This window comes from Poecilia latipinna, unplaced genomic scaffold (assembly GCF_001443285.1).
Source record: "Poecilia latipinna isolate Pla-1442-1.1 unplaced genomic scaffold, P_latipinna-1.0 Scaffold273, whole genome shotgun sequence".
In the NCBI taxonomy this organism is placed as follows: Eukaryota; Metazoa; Chordata; class Actinopteri; order Cyprinodontiformes; family Poeciliidae; genus Poecilia; species Poecilia latipinna.
This window is the reverse complement of record NW_015112889.1, coordinates 4,687-26,248: the sequence shown is the minus strand read 5'-3', so window position 1 is coordinate 26,248 and position 21,562 is coordinate 4,687. Positions and strand designations below refer to the sequence as shown.

General features: G+C 36.6%; 2 protein-coding genes across 2 annotated transcripts; one reads left to right on the top strand and one right to left on the bottom strand.

Moving 5' to 3' along the window:
* Positions 1-417: 417 nt before the first annotated feature.
* On the top strand, positions 418-13,106 carry LOC106948102 (L-threonine ammonia-lyase). The gene is made up of 11 exons (XM_015033579.1): positions 418-655; positions 4,562-4,883; positions 5,962-6,078; positions 6,158-6,399; positions 7,377-7,542; positions 8,168-8,267; positions 8,942-9,017; positions 9,176-9,301; positions 10,006-10,173; positions 10,258-10,315; positions 11,454-13,106. Exons 1-11 carry the CDS (start codon positions 540-542, stop codon positions 11,550-11,552), a joined length of 1,590 nt encoding a protein of 529 aa, XP_014889065.1. The 5' UTR covers positions 418-539; the 3' UTR covers positions 11,553-13,106.
* Positions 13,107-14,766: 1,660 nt separating this feature from the next.
* On the bottom strand, positions 14,767-21,091 carry tmem254 (transmembrane protein 254). The gene is made up of 4 exons (XM_015033593.1): positions 20,952-21,091; positions 18,409-18,512; positions 15,702-15,761; positions 14,767-14,988 (listed from the first exon to the last, which is right to left on the bottom strand). The coding sequence occupies exons 1-4, from the start codon at positions 21,027-21,029 to the stop codon at positions 14,868-14,870; spliced, it is 363 nt and encodes a 120-aa protein (XP_014889079.1). The 5' UTR covers positions 21,030-21,091; the 3' UTR covers positions 14,767-14,867.
* Positions 21,092-21,562: the final 471 nt, after the last annotated feature.

Here is a 21,562-nt window from a genome sequence, read left to right as displayed (position 1 = left end):
TGCTGAAAAATTGCTGTCTTATTTCAAGTGTACTACTAGAAACTAGACCAAAAATACTTAGTAAGATTTTGTGTTTTTGCAGTGTACATCTCCTGAAATCCACCAAATAAACTAAACTCTTTGTGTGTTCTTAAAAGTTTCCCAAACTGATATTACCTCTTCCCCTTCGATGCAGTAAATCAAGAAAAGGTTTTTCCCCCTAAAATCTTTAACATTTTCACTTTTCCTTCTCACTCCACGGTTGTTTCTTGTGTGGCGTAGCTTCCAGTTCACCTGCCTCCAGATAAACCCTAATTCTCCATCTATCTCCTTAGACCGTCTGATTAGCATGGCGTCACAGAAAGGGGAAGTAATCCGCGCCCAGGAATAGAGCCACAGCAGAGACTCTCCACAGCCGCCATGTGTCTGCAGGTAATCCGCTCTTAAATACCTCCGGGGCAGGCAGCTCGGGTTGGGCAGAAGCTCCAGTCAGTGTCCTGTTTTCCCTCGGACACGCAGCAGCCCGAGCAGGAGGGGGATTCGTTGTTTCCTCGGTCAGGATGAACTTTGCGGCCCAGTTATTCTACTCCAGCTACCTGAGCGAGCGACTGGAGCGTTTGTTTGCACCGAGGCCTGCAATTAAAGACAGCGAGGAGAATGACCCGTTCTGGGCGAGGTGGGACGTAGCGACCAGTAGAGACCCGCACCCCTGACCTGCCCCAAGCTAGCAGCCATTGTAGCTCTACCTGCAACATCAGCTGCGTTTCCATTACAAATGTGCTCAAATCTTTGTAGCTGCGTTTTTTGTTGGCCATCAAATTAAAAGTACGAAAATAAATTCGTGTAATAGAAACACGCCAATTTCTAAAAAGTTCACGTTTTTCGATTAAAAAAAAAAGTTTTTGCTAAGTGGTTTGTTAGCCATATAGAAACATTTTTTGCGTCAAACACCTGATCAATAACCGGATGTTTCTACTGGTAAAAGAAGATAAATACTCTCTTTCAAACAGAAAGGTAGTGGTAAACTAATAATTTTGTTCTTGGTTATGAATGCACATGTTTTGTTCTGTCCTGCTGATTGCTTGTTCTGTTGTCTTTTTTATTATTATCTGTTTTAAATAAAAAATGAATAAATAAAGAAGATGAAAGGAAGTGGTAGGAGGATGTTTTTCTTTTCACTGGAGCTCTCATGACATGGCACAGTTCATAAAAAGTTATCTGTCCCTTGGGCAGGTTGATAGTTCTTCTGTAAAATCTGCAACTATAATTTTCCCGAAACGTTCCGAAATATAAGAGGTTCATCGTCTCCTCTCATGGCTGGCGAATGATGAGTGCTAGCACCACGACTAAATTATGAATACATCACCTGGAACTGTTAACATCCATCACTGCTATGATTTTTAATGATTTATTGCGTGAACAAGCTTATTTACTTGTGATTTTAATTTTATTTCTTATTTAATGGAAACACCACAATTGCAAAATTGTGTTTTTTCACCGTTAGCGGAATATTGACAAAGATTTGCTCACATTTGTAATGGAAACACAGTTACTGGTCTTTCATATCCTTGATTTGGCTCACCAGGCCGAGTTTACCTTCTCAGTTGGTCCATCCGATTCCCACAAAATTCTCTTTCTCTGTTTGGTTTCCTGTTCATTTTGATCGTTTTGCCAGAAAGGCAGACAGAAACTGAAGAAGAGCCTCCTAACGGTCAGTTGGTCATACTTTTAGTTCTGCACTCATGCAGACTAAAGCAAACCAGTCAAGAAATTAAACTGATTCCAAACCTCAACACTGTAAAAACACAAAATCTGTCCAAGTATTTTTGTCTAGTTTTCAGTGCAAATATCTTACTACATTTGAAATAAGAGGAAAAGTAACTTTTCAGCAAGATATAGGAGCTTGTTTTAAGTAAATTCCATAACATTATGAAAAAGTGGTAGATTATGGCATTTCCCCCATTTTATAAATGATATATTAATGTATCATCGACTTAAATCAAGCTCCTTTAGATTGCTGAAAAGTTATTTGTAAGATAGTGTTGTCTTATTTCAAGTGTACTAAGACATTTACATGAACAACTAGACCAAAAAGAATGCTTGGTACACTTCAAAAACACAAAGTCTTACTTATTTCTAGTGTAAATGTCTTATTACGCTTGAAATAAGACAAAACTAACTTAAAGTAACTTTTCAGCAAGATATGGAGGCTTGTTTTAAGTAAATAATTCCTTAATATTGATTTTAAAAAATACTTGTTCAATTGGCAGATCAATTATGAGATTCTGCCAATGGAGTTAGAACTTTTTCACCAAAATTAAGAAAGGATTCACTTAAAACAAATGTCTGTATCTTGCTAAAAATGACTTTTATCATAGTTTTGTCTTATTTCAAGTGAACTAAGATATTAGCATGAGAAACTTGACCAAAGAATACTTGGTAAGACTTTGTGTTTTCGCAGCGAACATTAAATAAAGCAGCGTCAGCAGCCATGGCCTTCAGAAAAAGCTTCACCATTCATCCAAATGAACTCTTTGAGGAAGACCTGTTAAAATGATAAAAGCCTGCTGGGTTAAATGCCTCCTTGACCCGCTTTGCTTCATCCTCAGTCATTATTTTTTTCTGGACCATTTGAAGCAGAATAAGCTCCTGCTTACCACTTCATCCCCTCTTCTTCTCCTTTGAAGAGGTTCTTCAAGGTTGCCATGTTTTCCTTTTTTTACTATTATTGAACGCTGCCCTTGATTCAAAGCCGCTCTAACACAGGTGCAGCTTTGGACTCTTCTCTTATTCTCATTCACAATAATAAGGGCACTCAGTTTTCACTGGACTAAATATAAAATGGGGCAGAGAGCGGTAATGGATTCGTGAGACCAGGTGAAAGGTGAATGTGCTGCTTATAATAGATCACGGTGAAGGAAATAGAGCAGGGTGTTGTCTGCAGAGCGAGATTTATCCGAGAGAGCAGCTCCACCTGGTGGCCATCTACAGAAATAAAACCACATCCGCTAAATCCATTTTGATTTGTTTTAGTGCCTAAGCACATTACTTAATGCATTATGGGTAATCCTTTGTGTTGCAGAAGGCCTGCTCTATAAATTACGCTTCAGAATATGCATAAAAAATCCAAACCAGTTTTGTTTGGTGTCCTTTGATAAATGAGAGTATATATGGAGCAAAATTAAACAATTCAGATTAATTGTGTCCAGTTACCAAGCTGTTATAAATCAAACTATCCTCCCTTCAGCTCCAAATTGCCACTTAATTTACATCTCCCTTAAAAGAGCAACTCAACTAACCAATAAATCATAAATAGACTTATTGATGTAATCAGTCACAGCCACTTAAAGCTGGATAGATGTGAAGGATGAATCAGTTCAGCTCAGACTTGAAGGATTTATTATTTCTGTCTACACTTACTGAGGCCAGTTCTGTTTCTTATAACCCTGGAAATACCAGAAACTTTCATTTTAAAAGTGCTTATTGTGATAAAAGTGCTTTATTGAGAAGGTACAAGCATCAAGCAGAAGTAAATGTGCAGCCATCTTGAATGTTGTCACAGTTTAAAGATGAAATGTAAGGAAAATGTTTCATAACGTTTTCAGATAAAGGTTTTTAAGCTAGGATGAGGTGGGTTTGTTTGGTTGCATCGAAATTAGTCACAAAACTGCAACACTTTTTTAACATCATACGAGTCATGTGATCAACAACCAGATGTTACTACAGGCAGAAAAGACAAAGAACACGACAGGAAGTGCTAGGAGGAGAATGGCGCGGCGATTAAATATCTTTAATCAATGCTTGTTTTCCTCTTGTTTTCTATTCTAAAAAAAAGTTGCAAGCTTTAACTCTGAGAAAAATCATCTTATTAGCAGAACAAAGACGTAATTTTACCAGAAGAACATCTTAAAAATACAAGAAAAAATTTGCTTTAAAGAGAAAAAACTGGAATAATTAATTTTCTGTTATTTTTTGTGTTGGGGTTTTCATATAATTACTACTTCATACCTCTAATACTACAACTTTATAATATTAAAACTTGATTCTCATTTTATTTTGACTTTGTTGTCATATAACAACTATACTATTACCATGATCGTATTCTTGTAATACTATGACTTTAATCTCATAACTGAAAAAAGTATTTATAGCTTAATTCAGTCATAGAATTGACCTGAATTCAAAGTCCAAGAAATAGATGCTGTAAAACACGCTTGTCAAACAAAATGGCCGCCGTGGATGTGCTGACATCACTCTGAACTATGGAAACCCAAGGAGTGCATTAGTGGAAATTTATCCAGATTTTCCAAAAATTAAATAAAAACAAAATCAATGATAAGATTAATTTATTGCCCAACCCTGAAACCACCTTTTAGAAGCTGAAATTGGTTAAAATTGGGTCTTTCAGGAGGCTAAGGAACCAAAACGTATGACCAAATCAGAGGTCTGGGGATCGTCTTTGAACAATCTTAAAATATTCAGATTTGTCAGGCTTTTCGTTACAAATCTCTAGTAGAGTTTCCAATGAGTTTAATACCTTCCGACGCACCTGAAAATTATTCTCATTTGTTTATTATTTTAGGGAGGAACTGCGTCTTGGCCCCAGTCTACCAGGAGGCTCCTACAAACCCGTGTGTAACGGCGCCGTGGGCCGCCGGCCGACTCTCATTGAACCGGAGCGTCTCAAGGACTTTGGTGAGGAGGAACTTCTCAATGGAGATGCCAAGTACCACCAAACCAGCGTGGCTGGAACCCCTGAGATAAAGCTCATGGATCCCCCCAAAACCAGAAGAGTGAGTGAGTTCAGGATCATCCCCAAACCTCCGGCTCAGTTCCTCCGATTTGAGGACATCAGCGCGGCGGCCTTCACGATCCAGTCAGCGATACAGAAGACCCCTTGCACGGTATGCTGGTTGTGTGAATTTATGAGGCAATCAGAGAGTGGTGCGTGTTTAGCTTAGGCAGCTAATTTGGTTGAAATTCTGCCAGAGAAATCCATGTCAATTGGAGAAATTTGAGACAGAGCAGAGTAGGAAGGTGAGAATCGAGGAACTTGCAATGAATTAAAGCAGTGTTGGAATGAAGAGTTTGACCATCATAGTGGTCAAAGTTCATCCACTATGATGTAAAAAAAACTGTTAAGTACAACTACTGATGGTTTTTGCTCAAATTTGGTTCTAGAAGCTGCAGAATCAAGGGCTGTGCTTAGTTCGTCTCATGGCTGTGTTAACGGTACCCTATTTCCTTTTGGAACAAATGAAGTATTTTTGAATCACCTTAAAGGTGACGTATTATGCTTCCTGGAACAGGTTAGGATCAGTTTATGGGCTAAACAAAACATGTTCATTACATTTTTTACACAAAATCATTCTTAGATAATGAGATTTCAGTCTGCTCAGTTCTGTTTTGAGTTGTTTTATTGCATCTTGTCACTTTAAATCCAAATAAGCTGCTGCTAACACTGCCCCCCAACTCAACACTTACACTCGTATGTGAAAATAGCTTCAAACAGATGCGCAATTATACAACTGCACATCTTTGAAAAGCATTAATAGAGCCTCCTGCACAACTAAAGAGAATGCAGCAAGTGGTTTCTGAATAGTAAGTCATCAACAAAACACTTGTTTTTTCCAGCAGCCATTGTACAGCACATACAGCTGTAAAACCAGCTGGCTGGGTTGCTGGGTAAAGTACAGAACTCTGCTGGGGTCGCTAGGTAACAGGTGCTGATTTGTGATGTTACATTTGGAAGGTTTTTGAAGTGGCTCATTTTCCAGGCACCAAAAAACAAGAAGTTTTTGCCCAAAAATGCCTATGTGTGTGTATTTTCTTTTCTTTTTTAAGTGCTTGGTCTTTATTTTAGAAGCAAATGGAAGAACAAAGATGTGAATTTTCCATAATAGGTCCCCTTTTATAGCTGCTTTGAACAGAAAGCAGCAGCCAATGAGCATTTAACAGATGATGCTGCTTGTTTGTGCGCAGTATTCCAGACTGTCCAAGCAGTACGGGATGGAGATCTTCCTGAAGAAGGAGCATCTTCACTACACCGGCTCTGTGAAGGAGAGAGGAGTGCTGTACCTGCTCACCTCCCTCACACAGGTGAATACAGGAACTCCTTCTGTTCTGATCATTTGTGAATCAGGGACACGATGATAACCGTGGGTTTGTTTCCTCCCAGGAGCAGCAGAGGAAAGGTGTGATCGTGGCCACCGACTGTAACTTCTCCATGGCCGTGGCTCACCATGCGGCCGAGCTGAAGATACCGGTGTTTGCCATCATGCCATCAAGCTGCTCTTCTCCACGCCTGCGGACCTACAGAGACTACGGCGCCATGGTCATCTCGTACGGCGGCACCAGCCACGACTCCCAGAACCACGCCCGCCATCTGGCCAAAGAGAACGGATACCTGTACCTGGAAGAGTCAGTCTAATTTTAAAACTTCAGATGTGCTGGTAAAGCACGAGGACGGGGCTGAAACGATTAATCAGATTAATCGGTTACTGAAATAATCATCAATTAATTTAGTAATCAATTAATAGTTAACTGGAGTAAACAATGTAACAAACTGCACAGCATGGTGATGGCAGCACCATGATGTGTGGCTGTCTTGATATACTCAGATATTAGGACTGAAACGATTAATCAGATTAATCGGTTACTGAAATAATCGTCAATTAATAGTTAACTGGAGTAAACAGTGTAACAAACTGCACAGCACGGTGATGGCAGCACCATGATGTGTGGCTGTCTTGATATATTCAGATATTAGGACTGAAACGATTAATCGGATTAATTGTGATTAATCGATTACTGAAATAATCATTAACTAAATTAATTAAATTCAAGTTTCTTTGTTTAACAGCACATTTCAGCAACATGGCAGTTCAAAGTGCTTTATAAAAATATAATACAATCAATTATGAAACAAGCATTAAATATTACATTTTGTGAAATATAATCAGAATCATCAATGCACATCAAAATACACTCAGAACAATAATTAAATCAAAACTGTGAAAACATTTAGTCTGTAAATATGTTTTACCAAAAGGCAACTTTACCTTCAATTGGTTCCAATTCTGTAATAAACATAAATAATCTCATATTAAGGAACTTTTTTCTGTTCAAATATTCTAAAAATAATCAACAATAATTTTAGGATAATAATCCTAAACTACAATAACGTTAAGTTAGGCAGAAATGGCTGAACTGCTATAAATAATCAACAGTTCACTAAAGGAATGCCAAGCTAATTAGGCAATAACATTTATTTTCCTTAATGAAGAACAGAATTTAGTTATTTGTTTATGTGAATTTATAATATTGTACAAAACAACATAAGTGTTTAAATGAAAAATATGCAGAATGTGCCCGTCTAAGCCTTTCCTTGTTTCCAGAGATGAGAGTGCAGCGTACCTGGCAGGACTGGGAACTGTGGGCATGGAGATCTTTGACCAGATTCCCAAAGTGGATGCAGTGGTCATTCCTGCAGCAGGACAGTATGGACTTCTGGCCAGCACCGCCACAGCCCTCAAATACCTCAACTCCCAGATTCTCGTTATAGTAAGTACACATAAGCGGTACTAAATGATGATAAAGCTTCTTTTTCTGCTGGTTTACACCAAGGCTGTTACATGGAGACGTTATCAATAGTTCATAATGTGACAGACATTTTCTAGAAGTTACAGGCTGCTTTCCAGATCAGGGGTGTCCAAACTTTTGGTCACACGGGTCAAAATTGTCAAGTCAAACATATTTGTGGGCCAGAATAAAATAAAATGAAGCAAAGAAAGTTGTGAATTCTTTCAACAAAATGATTAACAAACATAATTAACAAAATGGACGTTTTTCATCCCATATCCAAAATTTAAAATGGATATTTTGCACATTCGCTGTTTCCTGTACAATTAACTTCATCAAAACAAAATCTTAAGTATTATTCGTATTATTATTAGTACTCTTAAAATAGGACAGTAATATTTCAGTTAAGATATAGTAGCTTGTTTTAAGTCAGTAATTCTTGTGTGCTGATGAAAAAGTACTACTTAAATTGGCAGATTATTTCACTTAAAACAAGACATCCGTTTTAGATGGAGAATCTGCCTTTCTGATTTCAACCACACTGAACATCATTCCCTTTAAATGCTTACGTACGTCTAAATATTAACAGTTGAACTTTCTTTAACAGGGAGTTGAACCAGAAAGTTTCCCTCTGCTGCTGCAGTCTCTGAAAGCAGACAGCCCGATCAAAAACCTGCACAGCAACCCCAATAAGAAGCTGTATGGAGGTGAGAAGCAAACGGGTCTTTGCTGATCTCTTTTCTTTCTAGCTTTGTGCTTTGATGCAAAACCATCAAACTTTGAAGTGCCGTTCATGAAGTTACACAGTCAAAAACTAACAGCATTAATAATTAAACAGAGAAAAACGGGTTCATTTTTTCAAAGTCAAAATTCACCATGTTGTTTATTCACTTATTTAAAACTAAATATTTATTTTACTGCTAAATATTTAGCAGTAAAATACATATTTAGGTACCTAGCTAAATATTTAGCTCAAAATTAAACATTCTGCTCCAAAATAAATAAATATTTAGTTTCAAACCACATTTTTAGATCTAAGCTAAATAATTAGCTTAGATCTAAAAATGGATGGATAAATATTTAGCTTCAAACTAACTATGGAATACTTAATTTTAAAGTATTAATTTGAAGCTACAAAGTTACAAACATTCAGTTTGTACATGGAAAAATAATTTTTTATTGTCTAAATATGAAATTATTTCTTTTAATTTTTGACTATGTAACTTCTGGCTGTACCTTAAACTGTTATTTCTGCAGGTAGTCACACTGATAATAAAGAATCGATTAGTTAATTAATCGGGTAACTTTCTGTTCACATGACTGTAGAACACAATAAATAAATGTCTTTTCTTACTAGTTTCTATATTATTTATCTTTTCAGATTTTAACGAGCGTTCACTTGGTGCAAATACCTTCTGTCAGTCCAAGAAACTGATAAACAAAGTTATCCCTGTCAGGTACTGCAGCTCCACAACCAAATCCACCAAAAAAAAACTGTTATTACCGAAGAAGTGAGACGGACAAAGTTGTATCTCCAGAATAATCTCACCAGTGCAATCTTTAATCCCCCAGTTGGTGAATTCAGTGTGATTTTTTATTTCTGTTTTGTTGTCAGTGAGGAAGACTCTCTGGTGGCGATGCTGCGATTTCAGGAGGTGGAGCACTCCACAGTGGACACAGTGGGCGCCATGGGACTGGCTGCCATATTGGCAGGGCAACTTCCAGAACTAAGAGGGAAAAAGTGGGTCAGATATTTTAACGCCGTCGTAGTTCAGCAGCTGGTTTCAGTCTAAACTCTGAGGTTTGACCCAGTTGCCAGCCTGGTGGGTTGACATTATCACAGCTGGGCAGTAACTAGTTACATTTACTTAAGTAACTTTTTTTTATTTACTTTTAGGAGTATTTGTACTTTTTACTTTTACTTCAGTAATTTCATTATGAAGTATTTCTTCTCTTACTTGAGTAAAATTTCTGGATTTTCTACCCACTGAATGAAAAACAAACATGTTTTGTCTAAAGATTCACCAGACAGACACACACCTGCAGTTTCTGTTGAAGTTTTTTGTTGAGAGAAACTGATTTGGAAAAATTTCTTTTGCCTGATTTTATTATTTTTTGTTATTTATATAAATTATTCTCATTTAATTTATGGCAATAAATTAAAATACCAAAATTTCCACTTAACTTTATATTTTGGTCTGCCTGGTGATGTCATTTTTAAATATTAAATCAATGATAATTTGATCGGTTACTCAGTATTTAAATAAACTTTCTACCAAATACTTTTTACTCTTACTTGACTAATTTCGTGCAACTTTTTACTTCTAGAGCAAAAAATATGTTGAAGTAGAGCTACTGTTACTTGTGTACAGTTTTTGCGTACTCTGCCCATGTTTAGACGTCACCGGCCACCATTTTGGCTCATGCTAACCGTTTCTGCTGCAGGGTGGTTGTTGTGGTGAGCAGCGCCAACATGGAGCCGGACCTGATGAGGCAGTGTGTGGACCGGGCTCTGGTGCTGGACGACCGGGTCAGTAAATTCTCTGTGCAACTGGGAGAATGGCCAGGAGACATGGCCAAACTGCTGGACGTCCTGTCCAGAGAGGACGTCAGGTGAGGACAGGTTCAGACTTAAGCCGTTCCCATTTTGGTGCCAGACGCTTTCTTTAACTCCGCGTGTTTTCGTTCTCCTCCCAGACTGCTGGATGTCTGCCATCGCAGGCACAGTGACAAGTCAGACGTCTTCAAAGCAAAGGTAGGCGGGTAATTTGTCCTTTTCTGTCCTTTTTCATGATTTCATTAGTCATGGAGTCTTCAGTCAGAGGCTTCTTCAGAGACGCTGCAATTAGGCCAAATTTTGCTGGATGATAAACGATAATGTTGTTTTGTGACCATTTTCAAGTAATATAATAGTTGAGGATCATTTTCTTTAAAAATGCTAGATTTACCCAAGTTTAATGACAAATAAAAGCTGATTTGAGTGCAGCAAATGTGGCTTTTCAGGAAAAGTCTCTGGATAAACGCAGTTTTAATGTTTCCATTACAAATGTGGGTAAAACTTTATCAATATTCCTCTATTAGCAAAAAAAAAAACATTTAATTTGACAATTGAGGTGTTATGATTAAATAAGAAATGCAGTTAAAGTCTTGTGAATATTTCTGTTCATGTGATAAGTCAATATGTAGGAGCAATTGCCAGTAGTATCGTCCGGTTGTTGGTCATGTGACTCACGATGCGAAAAAAGTGTTTCCATCGCAGTTTTGTGAAATAAACAAATTTTGATAGAGCAGAAAAACCACCTGATGCTATCGCAAAAACTTTTATCGAAAAATGTGAGTTGTTCCTTTTTTAAAATTGGTTTGTTTCCTTTAAGAGAATTTATTTTTGTAAAGATAATAAAGATAATTCATAAAAAAATTATGTTGATCATTTTAAAACTCTGTCTGCATCTATTGGCCAAATTTGTGGCAGTTTTTCAACTGCTGTTTTGAATTGCACACATATCACTTTAAGGGCCACAAATGGCCTGCGGGCCCCACTTTGGACACCCCTAAAATAAAGTTTTTCTAAATGTACTAATTTCCCAGGATCTAGCCATGTTCTAACAGGTCATGCAGACTGATTAGCATCGCCAGTCTCTCAACATAAAGTTCCATAGCAAATCCTCAGACCACACATAGCACTTTTTCCTGGACTTGGTTTCTAATCTCCCTAATTCTGATTAGAAACAAGCTGAAAAGTCTCTTAATCTCTGGGCTCGTCATTGTTTCCTCTTTGGCCCAGACTAATTGTTGCGTTGTTTGCCAATCGGCTCCGTCAAAAGGTGAAAGGTCTGGGCTGATTAGCAGGCGACCCCCTAACTCTGAAGCGTACGTGTTTGTTGTCTTGACAGGTCGAGTGTGTGGTGGAAACCAGGGATAAGACGCAAAGCACTCAGCTGCGCAAGACGCTGAATGAGCGCTACCCTTCGATATGCTGGCTGGACCGGTGATCGAAACAAAACGAGACAAGAGGAAAGACGGTGGAGTGCAAATAAATTTGGAAGGGATTCCTAACACATCCTTCAGTAGGACAATAACCATAACCAATCTCTGGATCTAGCTCTTATCAGAATAAAACACTGAATTAGATGCAGGTTGGATGGTGTGGTTAGTTTCAAGATAATTTCCCATTAACATTATACAAATGCAAAAAAAGATTAAAAGTAGGGCTGCACAGATTGCAGTTTCTTTAAAAACCAGACCTGCCGATTCTAATTTTGGCCGATACCACGGTTTTTGGTCTGAAATGTTGACCCTTTGCACGTGACGTCACGCTGTTTAGAACTCCTCCCGCTCCGCCATGATGGACGTCAAAACAACCACTGCGCTCCTTTAAAGCTAGTCAAAAGAACAAACATGTGGTAGCTTAATATCTCTAATATTTAGTTGACTTCACCTTAAAGGGTGCTGCACAAACAGACAAGAATAGAAACCAAACTCGTTATTTTATTACGTAACTTTTAACGAGGAAAGACACAGCTGACATAACGACTGTCAGCTGTTAATGATTGTCAGCCCTCGGTATAACCGAACAAATCCGCTGTAAATTCCTTTTTACAAGGTATCTACTTCAACTTTCATATACTTTGTAAGTATAATTAGAAAGATATCAAATATTGCTTTATGGAGAAGGTTTACGTTTAATGGTAACCATGGAGACAGTGCCGCAGTCATTCATGTAGCCTCGTGTATGGGAAAAAACTGGTTAGCATCTCGTCTGTTGTACGTTTTTAAGGCTGCTCAGGTGTAAAAGGGAAACGGTTTTTATGGCATAATGATATAAATCATGTGGTTTGAATTCAGGCAAAGTCAGTAATTTGATCAGGAGGGAGGAGGAATGGGTCGGTTTCTAAGCTAGCTGTTTCAGCTATTTTGTAAATACCGCAGTCTATGAGCTCCAACCAGGTGTGTTACGTTCACAGACAAATTAGCTTGGCTCGAACAAGCAGAAACCATGAACAAACTGGCAAAAACATTTTCCGTCACTCTGTTCAACACTCCCCTCCCTCATTTCCGACGTCCATCATGGCGCCTCGAGTGACGTAGTGACAAACGGCCCGGACAGCGGTTGATTGTAGACCTTTGCTGAAGATCGTCTTCATGTGTAAGAAACGGCTGGTCTCACAAAATTAAGGACATCGGCACAGATAAATTGGTGCAGCCCCTAAATAAAAGTAAATATTTTCAGAGTATATATATTTTTAAGAAGCTGTACATTTCTGTATTTACACACCCCACCGTAGTTGTGTCCGAGACACAACAAAAGCGAACAAATGTTTCGTTTCTGTGCATATTTTATGAAAGGAAAAAAGGGCATAAATGCATTTGTGGTGTAATTTCTTAAAAGTGAATGAGAATGGCGGGGTGAGTTGTGTCTTAAGGTCTTTAAGCAGAGGGCAATGTGAAAACCTGTGCTGCTGTTGCTTTGAGACGTAAAACCTGAGGTTGAGCAATGCACTGTCCTGCTGACGAAGCTAAAATAAAACTGGTGAATATCCAAACAATTTCAAAAGGATTCTTTATTTGTTTTTCTGATGTTTATTTTTAAACAGTGACTGAATCAGGGATTTTATGACAGGTAGAAACATAAAAAAAGAACACCTATTTACTCTATTATGAGTTACTGTAGCTAAACTACCAGAGGTATGACATCCATCACTTAATTAAAAAATAAAATGCTATTTTTTTTTGCATTTGAACACTAAAGAAAAATTTATTGCTACATAAAACATTGCATTTATACGACCATGAAATTACAATTTTAAAAATTACAAGAATAAAGGCATGTTATTGAAACTTTTTCACAATATTATGACTTTATTCATCTATTGTTTTAACTTTATTCTCATATGATTTCATCTTAATATTATGACTATTTTTGTTATTATTTATTCTTATGGCCCTAACACTCTGTGGTACATTTATGTAAATTGCTTTCCAAATATTAAAAATTGGAACATTAGGGATATGAATCTATTTGGATCAGGTCAGAGTTGTTCTTTTCCCCCAGTTTTCATTCAATATTGTGGCAACATTTAATTATTTTGTTAAAGACTAAATTAAAACCTTATTCCAGTTTTTAATCAGAAGTGTGATTTTTCTAATTCTTGTGTGACCATTATTAGCGCTTCAAGCTCATTTCAATTATTTATTCAGATTTGATGCATTTAAACTCTAAAGAAACATGTTTGCAAATAGATGGAGTTCAGTAATATGTGTTTGGGATACAATCTGTGAAAAGTGCAAAATAAAGTGTTCACTACTACAGTTTTCACAATCTGCTCTGTCGATGAGCTCAGCAAAGTTTCAGGAAGAGCAGGAGCTTCTTAAAGAGATAGAGACCTAATTTCAAGGGAGAAAATGTTTTTAAGTCATATTGGATATATATATAATTTTTATAACCGCTGAAGCTAGCATAGTTACTTAATTGTGATGTGAAAAGGTAGTATGTGCCTGGAAAATACATGATACTGTCCCTTTAAGGTTCTGTAGTTTTCCATCCAAAATCCAATCATCCTGACCTGAAGGTCTGCAGCAGGACTTTACGAGAGCTGTGAACAATATCTATACACCTTTTATTTATTTTGCCGTTTATTTTTACTTTTAGAGGCTAAATTTAAAGACTTTAAAGGTTAAAAATAAATAAATGTTTTTGTAATTGTATCCAGATCCATAAACTGAATGTGTGTATTTTTCCAGAGAAAACCCAGATAAACAACGTAAATGAAACAAACCAGTTTGCAAATTACTCTCTTTATTGAAGACCTTCAGTGTCCTCCACAGGAAGCGAAAGCGCCGTAGAGTGACAGAGGTAAACATGAAAATATCTCCTGTTTTTAGAAATCTTCTCTCGGGCCGCCAGCAGCGTACCTGTGCCTGACGTTGCGACTCAGCAGCAGTTGAGGAATCTGTATTGCAACCTCGCAGGCTTGTAAACATCATTAGAGCACAAAGTAATTGATTCAGGACTCCTGCTGTATTGCACATAAAATCTATCTGAAGGCAGATTAATTAATTAATTAATTAATTAAAACACTCCTATCAACAATATTATTAATTTAACATCAATTCTAACATTTTCTCCAGCTTTTCTTCATAGAAAATAAATGGAATGTAGTTAAAATCTATGAACCAGTGAATTAAAGGTTACAACAGAGACACTAATTCAATTTCTAGTGTTTATATCATGAGTTTTCCCTCATCGTAGGGGGAAAAGGCACCAGGAATGTTCAGCTGTTTCGCTCTGGAGGCGCCGCCGGCCGCGTTCAGTACCTTTTCTGGCGCTTCGGGTTGTACTTAATGAGCAGGCCGAGCGAGGCGTAGCCGAACAGGAACGTCTGGACGAACCACCGCCAGCGAGTGTTCGGGTGGTTGATGCCTTTGTCGCTGTGAGGAAACAAAAATAAAAGAATAGAAAAGCGTTAGTGGCGGTTTTTAGACATGATCCTGTTCTGTCGGTGTTTGAATGCTTGAAATTCAAGCACTTTATTTTATTCAAAATAATAATAATGAAACTAAAATTGACATAAAAGGTTGACTACTTTTATCAAACGTAAAAAATAAAAAATGCAACAAAACTGTTTAATCTCGCTAAGTTTTCTGGTATTTAGGAAATGGAAATAATTTTAGTCATTTTAAATGACCTAAAACAAGAAAACTTTAGTTTGATTTAACTCCAGACAGCGAGAAAAAAATGTTTCCGTTTCTTATTAATAGAGGTATTAAATAAATAAAAAAAACACGTTTTTCACATTTAGGCTTTTAATTAATCATTAGATTAAATTTTTTACAAAACTGTGCAGCTTGAATATCAAGAACTTTCAAGGACTTGACACAGAAATCAAGCAAACCTTGAAATGTTTATCCAAACAAAAGTGAATAAAATATGTATTTAATTAAGTTTTTGTGTAGTTTAGAGAAAATCCACAACAAATTCAAACTTGAACACCAAACTCTTGTTTATAAAATGTTTTTAAAACATATTTTTTCTGTTATATTCGCGCCCATAATGATTATATGCAATAGTCAAATGAGTTGAAATAAGATCAGCCTGAGCTCTACCACCACCTGGTGGACGGTTGGGCTCCCTGCAGTCTTACCTGCACAGCTTTAAAGCGTAAAGAGCTTCTAAGACGTGAACAACAACGGCTGCCCACCACCTGTAACACACAGAAAAACCCATTTAATCACCGAAAGAGAACTTCAATAAACATCAATTTGTCTCGTTTGTCCCTCTAAAAACTCTTTATCCTGCTTTTACACAATTTTATTAATTTTATCACTACAAACTGGGACACCAGGACTGGAGCTTGGGTCCGTTTTTACCTGGTTGTGTGAAACCAGAGGCAGCCAGAGAGCCACGTTCTTACTGAAACAAATCTTCTAGTAAATGTTTCACTCTGAGTTTCTGGAGAGGATCACAAGGCTTGGAGTCACTTTATCTACGCAAATCACTGGGTTTGTTTTATCTCTGCAGACAGACGCCCTGACGTCGGCTCCAGGTCGGTTCAGACTGCCGCACTGCAAAAACACAAGGCTTTAACAAGCATCTTTAGACTAGTTTCTAGTGCAATTATTGTAGTAACCTTGAAATAAGACAAAACTAACTTATAACCAGATTATCAGCAAGATATAGGAGCTTAAAGTAAATAATTCCTTAATATTGATTTAAAAAACAGAATTACTAGTTCCTCTGGCAGATTATTTCACATATAATAAAATATTATTTTCATGTAAGTTAAATAATCTGCCAGTACTTTTCATCAATATTAACAAATTATTTACTAAAAATAAGTTTCTATATTTTGCTTTAAAGTTACTTATAAGTTAGTTTTGTCTTATTTCAAGTATATTAATATATTTGCACTAGAAGCTGAACCAAAAACACTTGGTAAGATTTTGTGTTTTTGCAGTGCGTTTCTCTCTGACCTGCAGTCTGTCCCCTTCAACCTGATGACAAACCAGAACATGAACTCAAGTTCTGCTTTAAACTGCAACAAAAACAACTTTAGAGACTCAAAACAAAAAGTTTCACTTTCCAAAACAAACAGTTGTAAGCAAGCATCAAAAAGCAGAAACAATGTAGTACAGAAAACATCCTCTGGGTTAAAATCAGTTAATTATGTTAAATATCACATAAATCTTTGGTTATTTTTCAAACAGTTTTTAAGCCAACAGCCTGCAACACCAAGCCGGTTCAGATGATGGTCGGTTCTGAAAACCACTTTAGGTTTTGTTTTACAGCTGATAAGAGTAGTTTTAGTTTTATTGTTTATGGAAAGCTCAGTTGTCTCTTTATTGCTTCCTTATTTAAATTAACTACTAAGGAATAAAAAATGAAAAACAGTTGTTCTGTACAGCAGAGAAAATCCCAAAAGAAAATTAGAAAGTTGAAATGAATGTCACACTAATTTTCTCCGGGTTTATTTCTTAATAAAATTTGGAGAGGCTGGAAAATGGCGTTCCTCTGGGACGGGCCTCGGCCCACTTAAAATGGCTCACCAATGATGTCACCTTAGGCACCTCTTTCCAATGTTTTTCATCTTTTTGGCTGGAGATTGAGACACTTGGACATTTTGTCATAAACATTTACTTTGAAGTATGTATCCGAATAAAATTTGTGATTTGTGTTCAATTTAGTTTTTTCTTTAAAGACAGATACATTTTGTACCAATGAACAAAACTACAAAAAATAAACTAAAATTAGTACGAACAATTAAACATTAAATACAAGTAAAATGTTAGCATCTTCATGACTATTTAACTTCAAAATGTACCAAAACGACTTTACTTTGCAAAGAAAATTGACTGATATGGAAGGATTTGGAAATTAAATCCTCTAAAGTTTGTATGAATAATCAGCACCTGGAGAGATTCCACACACACGGAGGGAAAACGTGCAAACTGTATGCAGTAAAACCCAAAAAAGACCTTCTTCCTGCAGGGCAACAGGGATACGAATTGCTGCAGCAAGATAAAACTTTGTTTCCTTACAGCAGATAATCGGCAGAATATAGAACTCCTTTCAAAATACTGATTATAAATCAGGAAGTATACATCAGGAAAGTACAAACTAATGAAGGAGGTTAAATAATGAGCAACAACCATCAATCAGTCAGGAGCTGCATTTCTATTATAAATGTGCAGAAAACTTTGTGAATATTCCAATTATGTCTAAAAAAAAACTACTTTGCAATTCTGGTGCTTCCACTAATTGAAAAATGCAATTAAAATCACACGTGAATTTGTTTGTTCACGCAATAATTCATTAAACCATCATCCTCCAACTATTTCCTGTCGTCTCTTGTCTTAGTGGAAACATCTGGTTGTTGATCATGTGACTCGTGATGCAAAAAATAAAAAAGCAATAAAAATAAACCAATTTCAATACGGCTAAAAAACCACGGCATCCAAAGTGGTCAATGGAAAAGCAGCAAGTCGCAACATGGAGACTGAATGTTTCCTCCTCCATTTTATAAAAGATGAATCACTAAAGTTACCCTGAAGAACAGGAACGCCTGTCACATGACTTGAATTTCTCCTAATCTTCTGCAGAAACTGCAGCAGTCATATGACTTTAAGGGCCAGTTAACAAACAATTAAGGCTGTTGTTGACGGTATTCAAGCTCTCGTTCGAAGAGACTATATTTAAAATCTATTCATCAACTCAGGCGTAAACAGCCGTGTTTTCATATGAATAGAGCTGTTAGGGCTGTTTTTGCACATCACAGAAAGCCGTTTTCTTTCTGTGATGATTTCATTTATCAGGAGTCGCCGTGGTTGTTGCGACAGCTCCTAATCTCTTACCCTTTGTACATCAGGTCAGCATGGTAATACACCAGGTGACTGCACAAGCTGCCAAACGGACCGAGGCAATCGTACGGGATTACATCTGGTGCAAACACGATCAGCTGCAAAATAACAGTGGAGAGTTTAGATGTAAAACACCCAAAACAAACAGTTTATACAGTTTGTGACTATTTTTTTGTTCATAAATTTTGATAAAACATAATCAAAGCTGCTAAGAACGCTGCATTTTTCCATAAAAGTGATTTATACCTTTTGGGGGATTTTTGCAAAAACACAATTGTAGTAAAAAAAAAATTAAAAAAAAAAAAAAAAAAAAAAAACAACAATTAAAATATTTAAAAACAAACATTTAAAAAAATTACAATAAAATAAATTAATTAAAATAAGTATATATTTTAAACATAATTTTAGTATTTATTATTAAATAAATTAATAAAAACAGGTTAGAAACGCATAACAGGATTAATTTCATATACACGCCCATCTTCCTGTTCCTTTGTTTTTTTATTTCAAATTCAAAAACACTTCATTGATTCTAAAGAGAAACTAAATATTAATTAGTTTTACAAAGCATTGTTGTAGCAGGTTATGGCTGCAGGCAGGAAGCATCTCCTGCAGCAGTCTGTGTTACAGGGAATCTGAAGCAGAGTTTAATTCTGAATATCTGACTGAATATATTCTGTTTTTTAAGGCATAAAGAGGAAGCTCAGGGTTGTCCATCATGTAAAATTCAGCCGTTTTCAGAACAAAACCCTCCTTCTTTATCAGGTTGTTGAACCTTTTTAGGTCCCTAAATTTAAACTTTTCTCTTCTAGTGTGGCTTTTGTTGCTTTGCATCATTTAAACTCAACTCCGGGGTCGTATTTATGAATGCTGTGAAGTCCAGGAGGCCATCGGCGTCCAGTTCAACAATAAGTTACAGAGACGCTAACAAAGTGTGAAACTCCAATAAATGAGTCTTTGCTTCAGTTTCCACTCCGACCAACAAAGTGTGGCTTCTCACGAGTCCAAACCAAATCGGTTTTGCTTTTAACTCATCAGTTCTGCACAACCAGATGAAGGAACAGAAGATATCTGGAGGAAATTAATCTGAAACCTTTTATTATTTTACAATCAGGGTGGGTTTAAAATTAGATTCGGATTATTTCACCACAAGTTAGCGAGGAATCATCTGATTCCTTTACATTTAAAATGGCACAAACACAAAATTAAACTCTGCTTCAATTTTCTGTGATCTTTGTGTCTGCATTGGTTGTTATTTTTATTTTAAAAAAGATAATGCACATTAGTAAATATGCTAAAGTCAGCCAAAAAGGCTAGTTTTCATCTGCAGTCCCTCAATTAATAAAAATACAGTGCAAACCAGGCAAGCTAACATGCTTCTTCCTTAAAATAAAAACTGCAATAATAACAAAAATAGAAAATAAAAAGCAACAGTTAAGCAGAAACTGGATGTGAAACACAAACTTCTAAGATCAATCAATAAATAAACATGTTAAATATGACATTTTTGCTTTTTCCAGGATTTATCTTTGTAGACTTAAGGAAAATGTTTGCTTTTTTAGCTTTATGTCACTTATCTTTTCAACAAAGATGGTAAAGGTAATACATGACTTATTTTATTTATTTTACACGTTTCATAACAACAGAAAATGTAAACAAATCAAACCTTTTCCTTGGTACCCAGAAGAGCAGAAATAAGGAAAACTGTACATATTAGCTTCCACTGTAGTGCTAAGATAGCTTCCACTGTGTATTAATGCATATTAATGTATATTTGGTGTTTGAAACATCAAACTAGGCAGCTAAGCGTTTTTATAGCGAGCCTTAAGTATTTTAGCTATTTGCAGGTAGTTGTGAATGCAATAGATCAGATTTAATTTAAAAGAAAACAAACTAAAAAAACTGACACTGGTCAAAACTGAACTGCATTGTTAGGATATATTCTTAAAAAAATACAGTTTGGCTTGTTGGAAATAGTTAATCTCTTCTAAGGGGATCACAACAGGGGAACTTTTTTACTTTCCAATGCAAATCTATAATTAACACTGCAGGGCAACCTGACCCACCATGATGTTTTTGCCTAATCTGAAAGGGCAGCACACATTAGATGACAATAACGTTCATAAATTCGGACATTTTGACGGAGAATAAGGAAGCTTTTTGTTGTTTAAACGTGAACTGGCTGCTGTTTAGCGTGTCAGTCCAGCAGCTCCAGTCAATTTTAAGCTAACTTAGAAAATGGACTTTAACCTAAAGTCTGTTGAACCCGCCTTAGGACTTAATTAACACTGATAAGATTAGCTATCAACACGATAGTCGCATTGACAGTTTTTAACGATATAGGATACATTAATTGGCGTCAGAGAAGAACATTAAACTGAACTACAGCAGCAGACGTTGTTTAAATAATTTAAATAAACCCGGGGGAGGATATATTAGGTAACCCCAACTGTGCAAAAATACTTAATAAAAGTTTGTTAGGATCACTTAATATTTGTCCTGGTTATGTTTAGTCGGAGAAAGTTTAAATTACTTACAGTAAAGTACCCAAATGAGACCGTTATAGTAACGACCCAAAAGAGAGTGGTCCGTTTAAAATAACCGCTTGGAGCCATTGCTGCTGTTTAACGTTGTTCTACGGTGGTGGTGCCGCCGTCAAATACGACCGACTCGAAACAACACGCACACGTCAAGCACGGAGGAGGCGTTTTTGTTGTTTTTTAAAAATTTCAGTCCAATGCTTGTATAATAATAATAATAATTCTGAAGTAATTGTATGACATCTGTATTTTAATGGGAGTAAATATTATGTTCTGTGAAGGCTTCAGAGTGAAGACGAAGGAATACAGTGGAAAGGTCAAGGATAAAGTTGTGAAAAGGTTTAAAGCTGAGGTTCCCAAACCGTGGGGCGCGCCGTGTCATTGAAGGAGGGGCGCGGGAAGCCGTCTGGATGAAAAAAAACAAAACAAAAACAAAAAAACATGAATGCTGTATGCGCTAGGTTTTTACTTTAGAATGACCAACTCTGTTATTCCTCTGTCAATTTGATACAGTAGGGGCTTCTGCATTTCCCATATCCGTGTCCTCTTTCACTTTTATCAGCAGTTAAAACTGTTTAATCCGTTGCTAATATGTCGTAACCTGTTTT

Excerpts from the sequence above, each read along its gene's own strand:
- LOC106948102 (XM_015033579.1), top strand. The coding sequence starts at position 540 with ATGAACTTTGCGGCCCAGTTATTCTACTCCAGCTACCTGAGCGAGCGA. Across the intron at positions 6,079-6,157 it reads TGCTCACCTCCCTCACACAG|GAGCAGCAGAGGAAAGGTGT; the intron begins GTGAATACAGGA and ends GTTTCCTCCCAG. Across the intron at positions 10,316-11,453 it reads CAGACGTCTTCAAAGCAAAG|GTCGAGTGTGTGGTGGAAAC; the intron begins GTAGGCGGGTAA and ends TTGTCTTGACAG.
- tmem254 (XM_015033593.1), bottom strand. The coding sequence starts at position 21,029 with ATGGCTCCAAGCGGTTATTTTAAACGGACCACTCTCTTTTGGGTCGTT. Across the intron at positions 18,513-20,951 it reads TCTCATTTGGGTACTTTACT|CTGATCGTGTTTGCACCAGA; the intron begins GTAAGTAATTTA and ends GTTATTTTGCAG. Across the intron at positions 14,989-15,701 it reads TACGCTTTAAAGCTGTGCAG|CGACAAAGGCATCAACCACC; the intron begins GTAAGACTGCAG and ends GTTTCCTCACAG.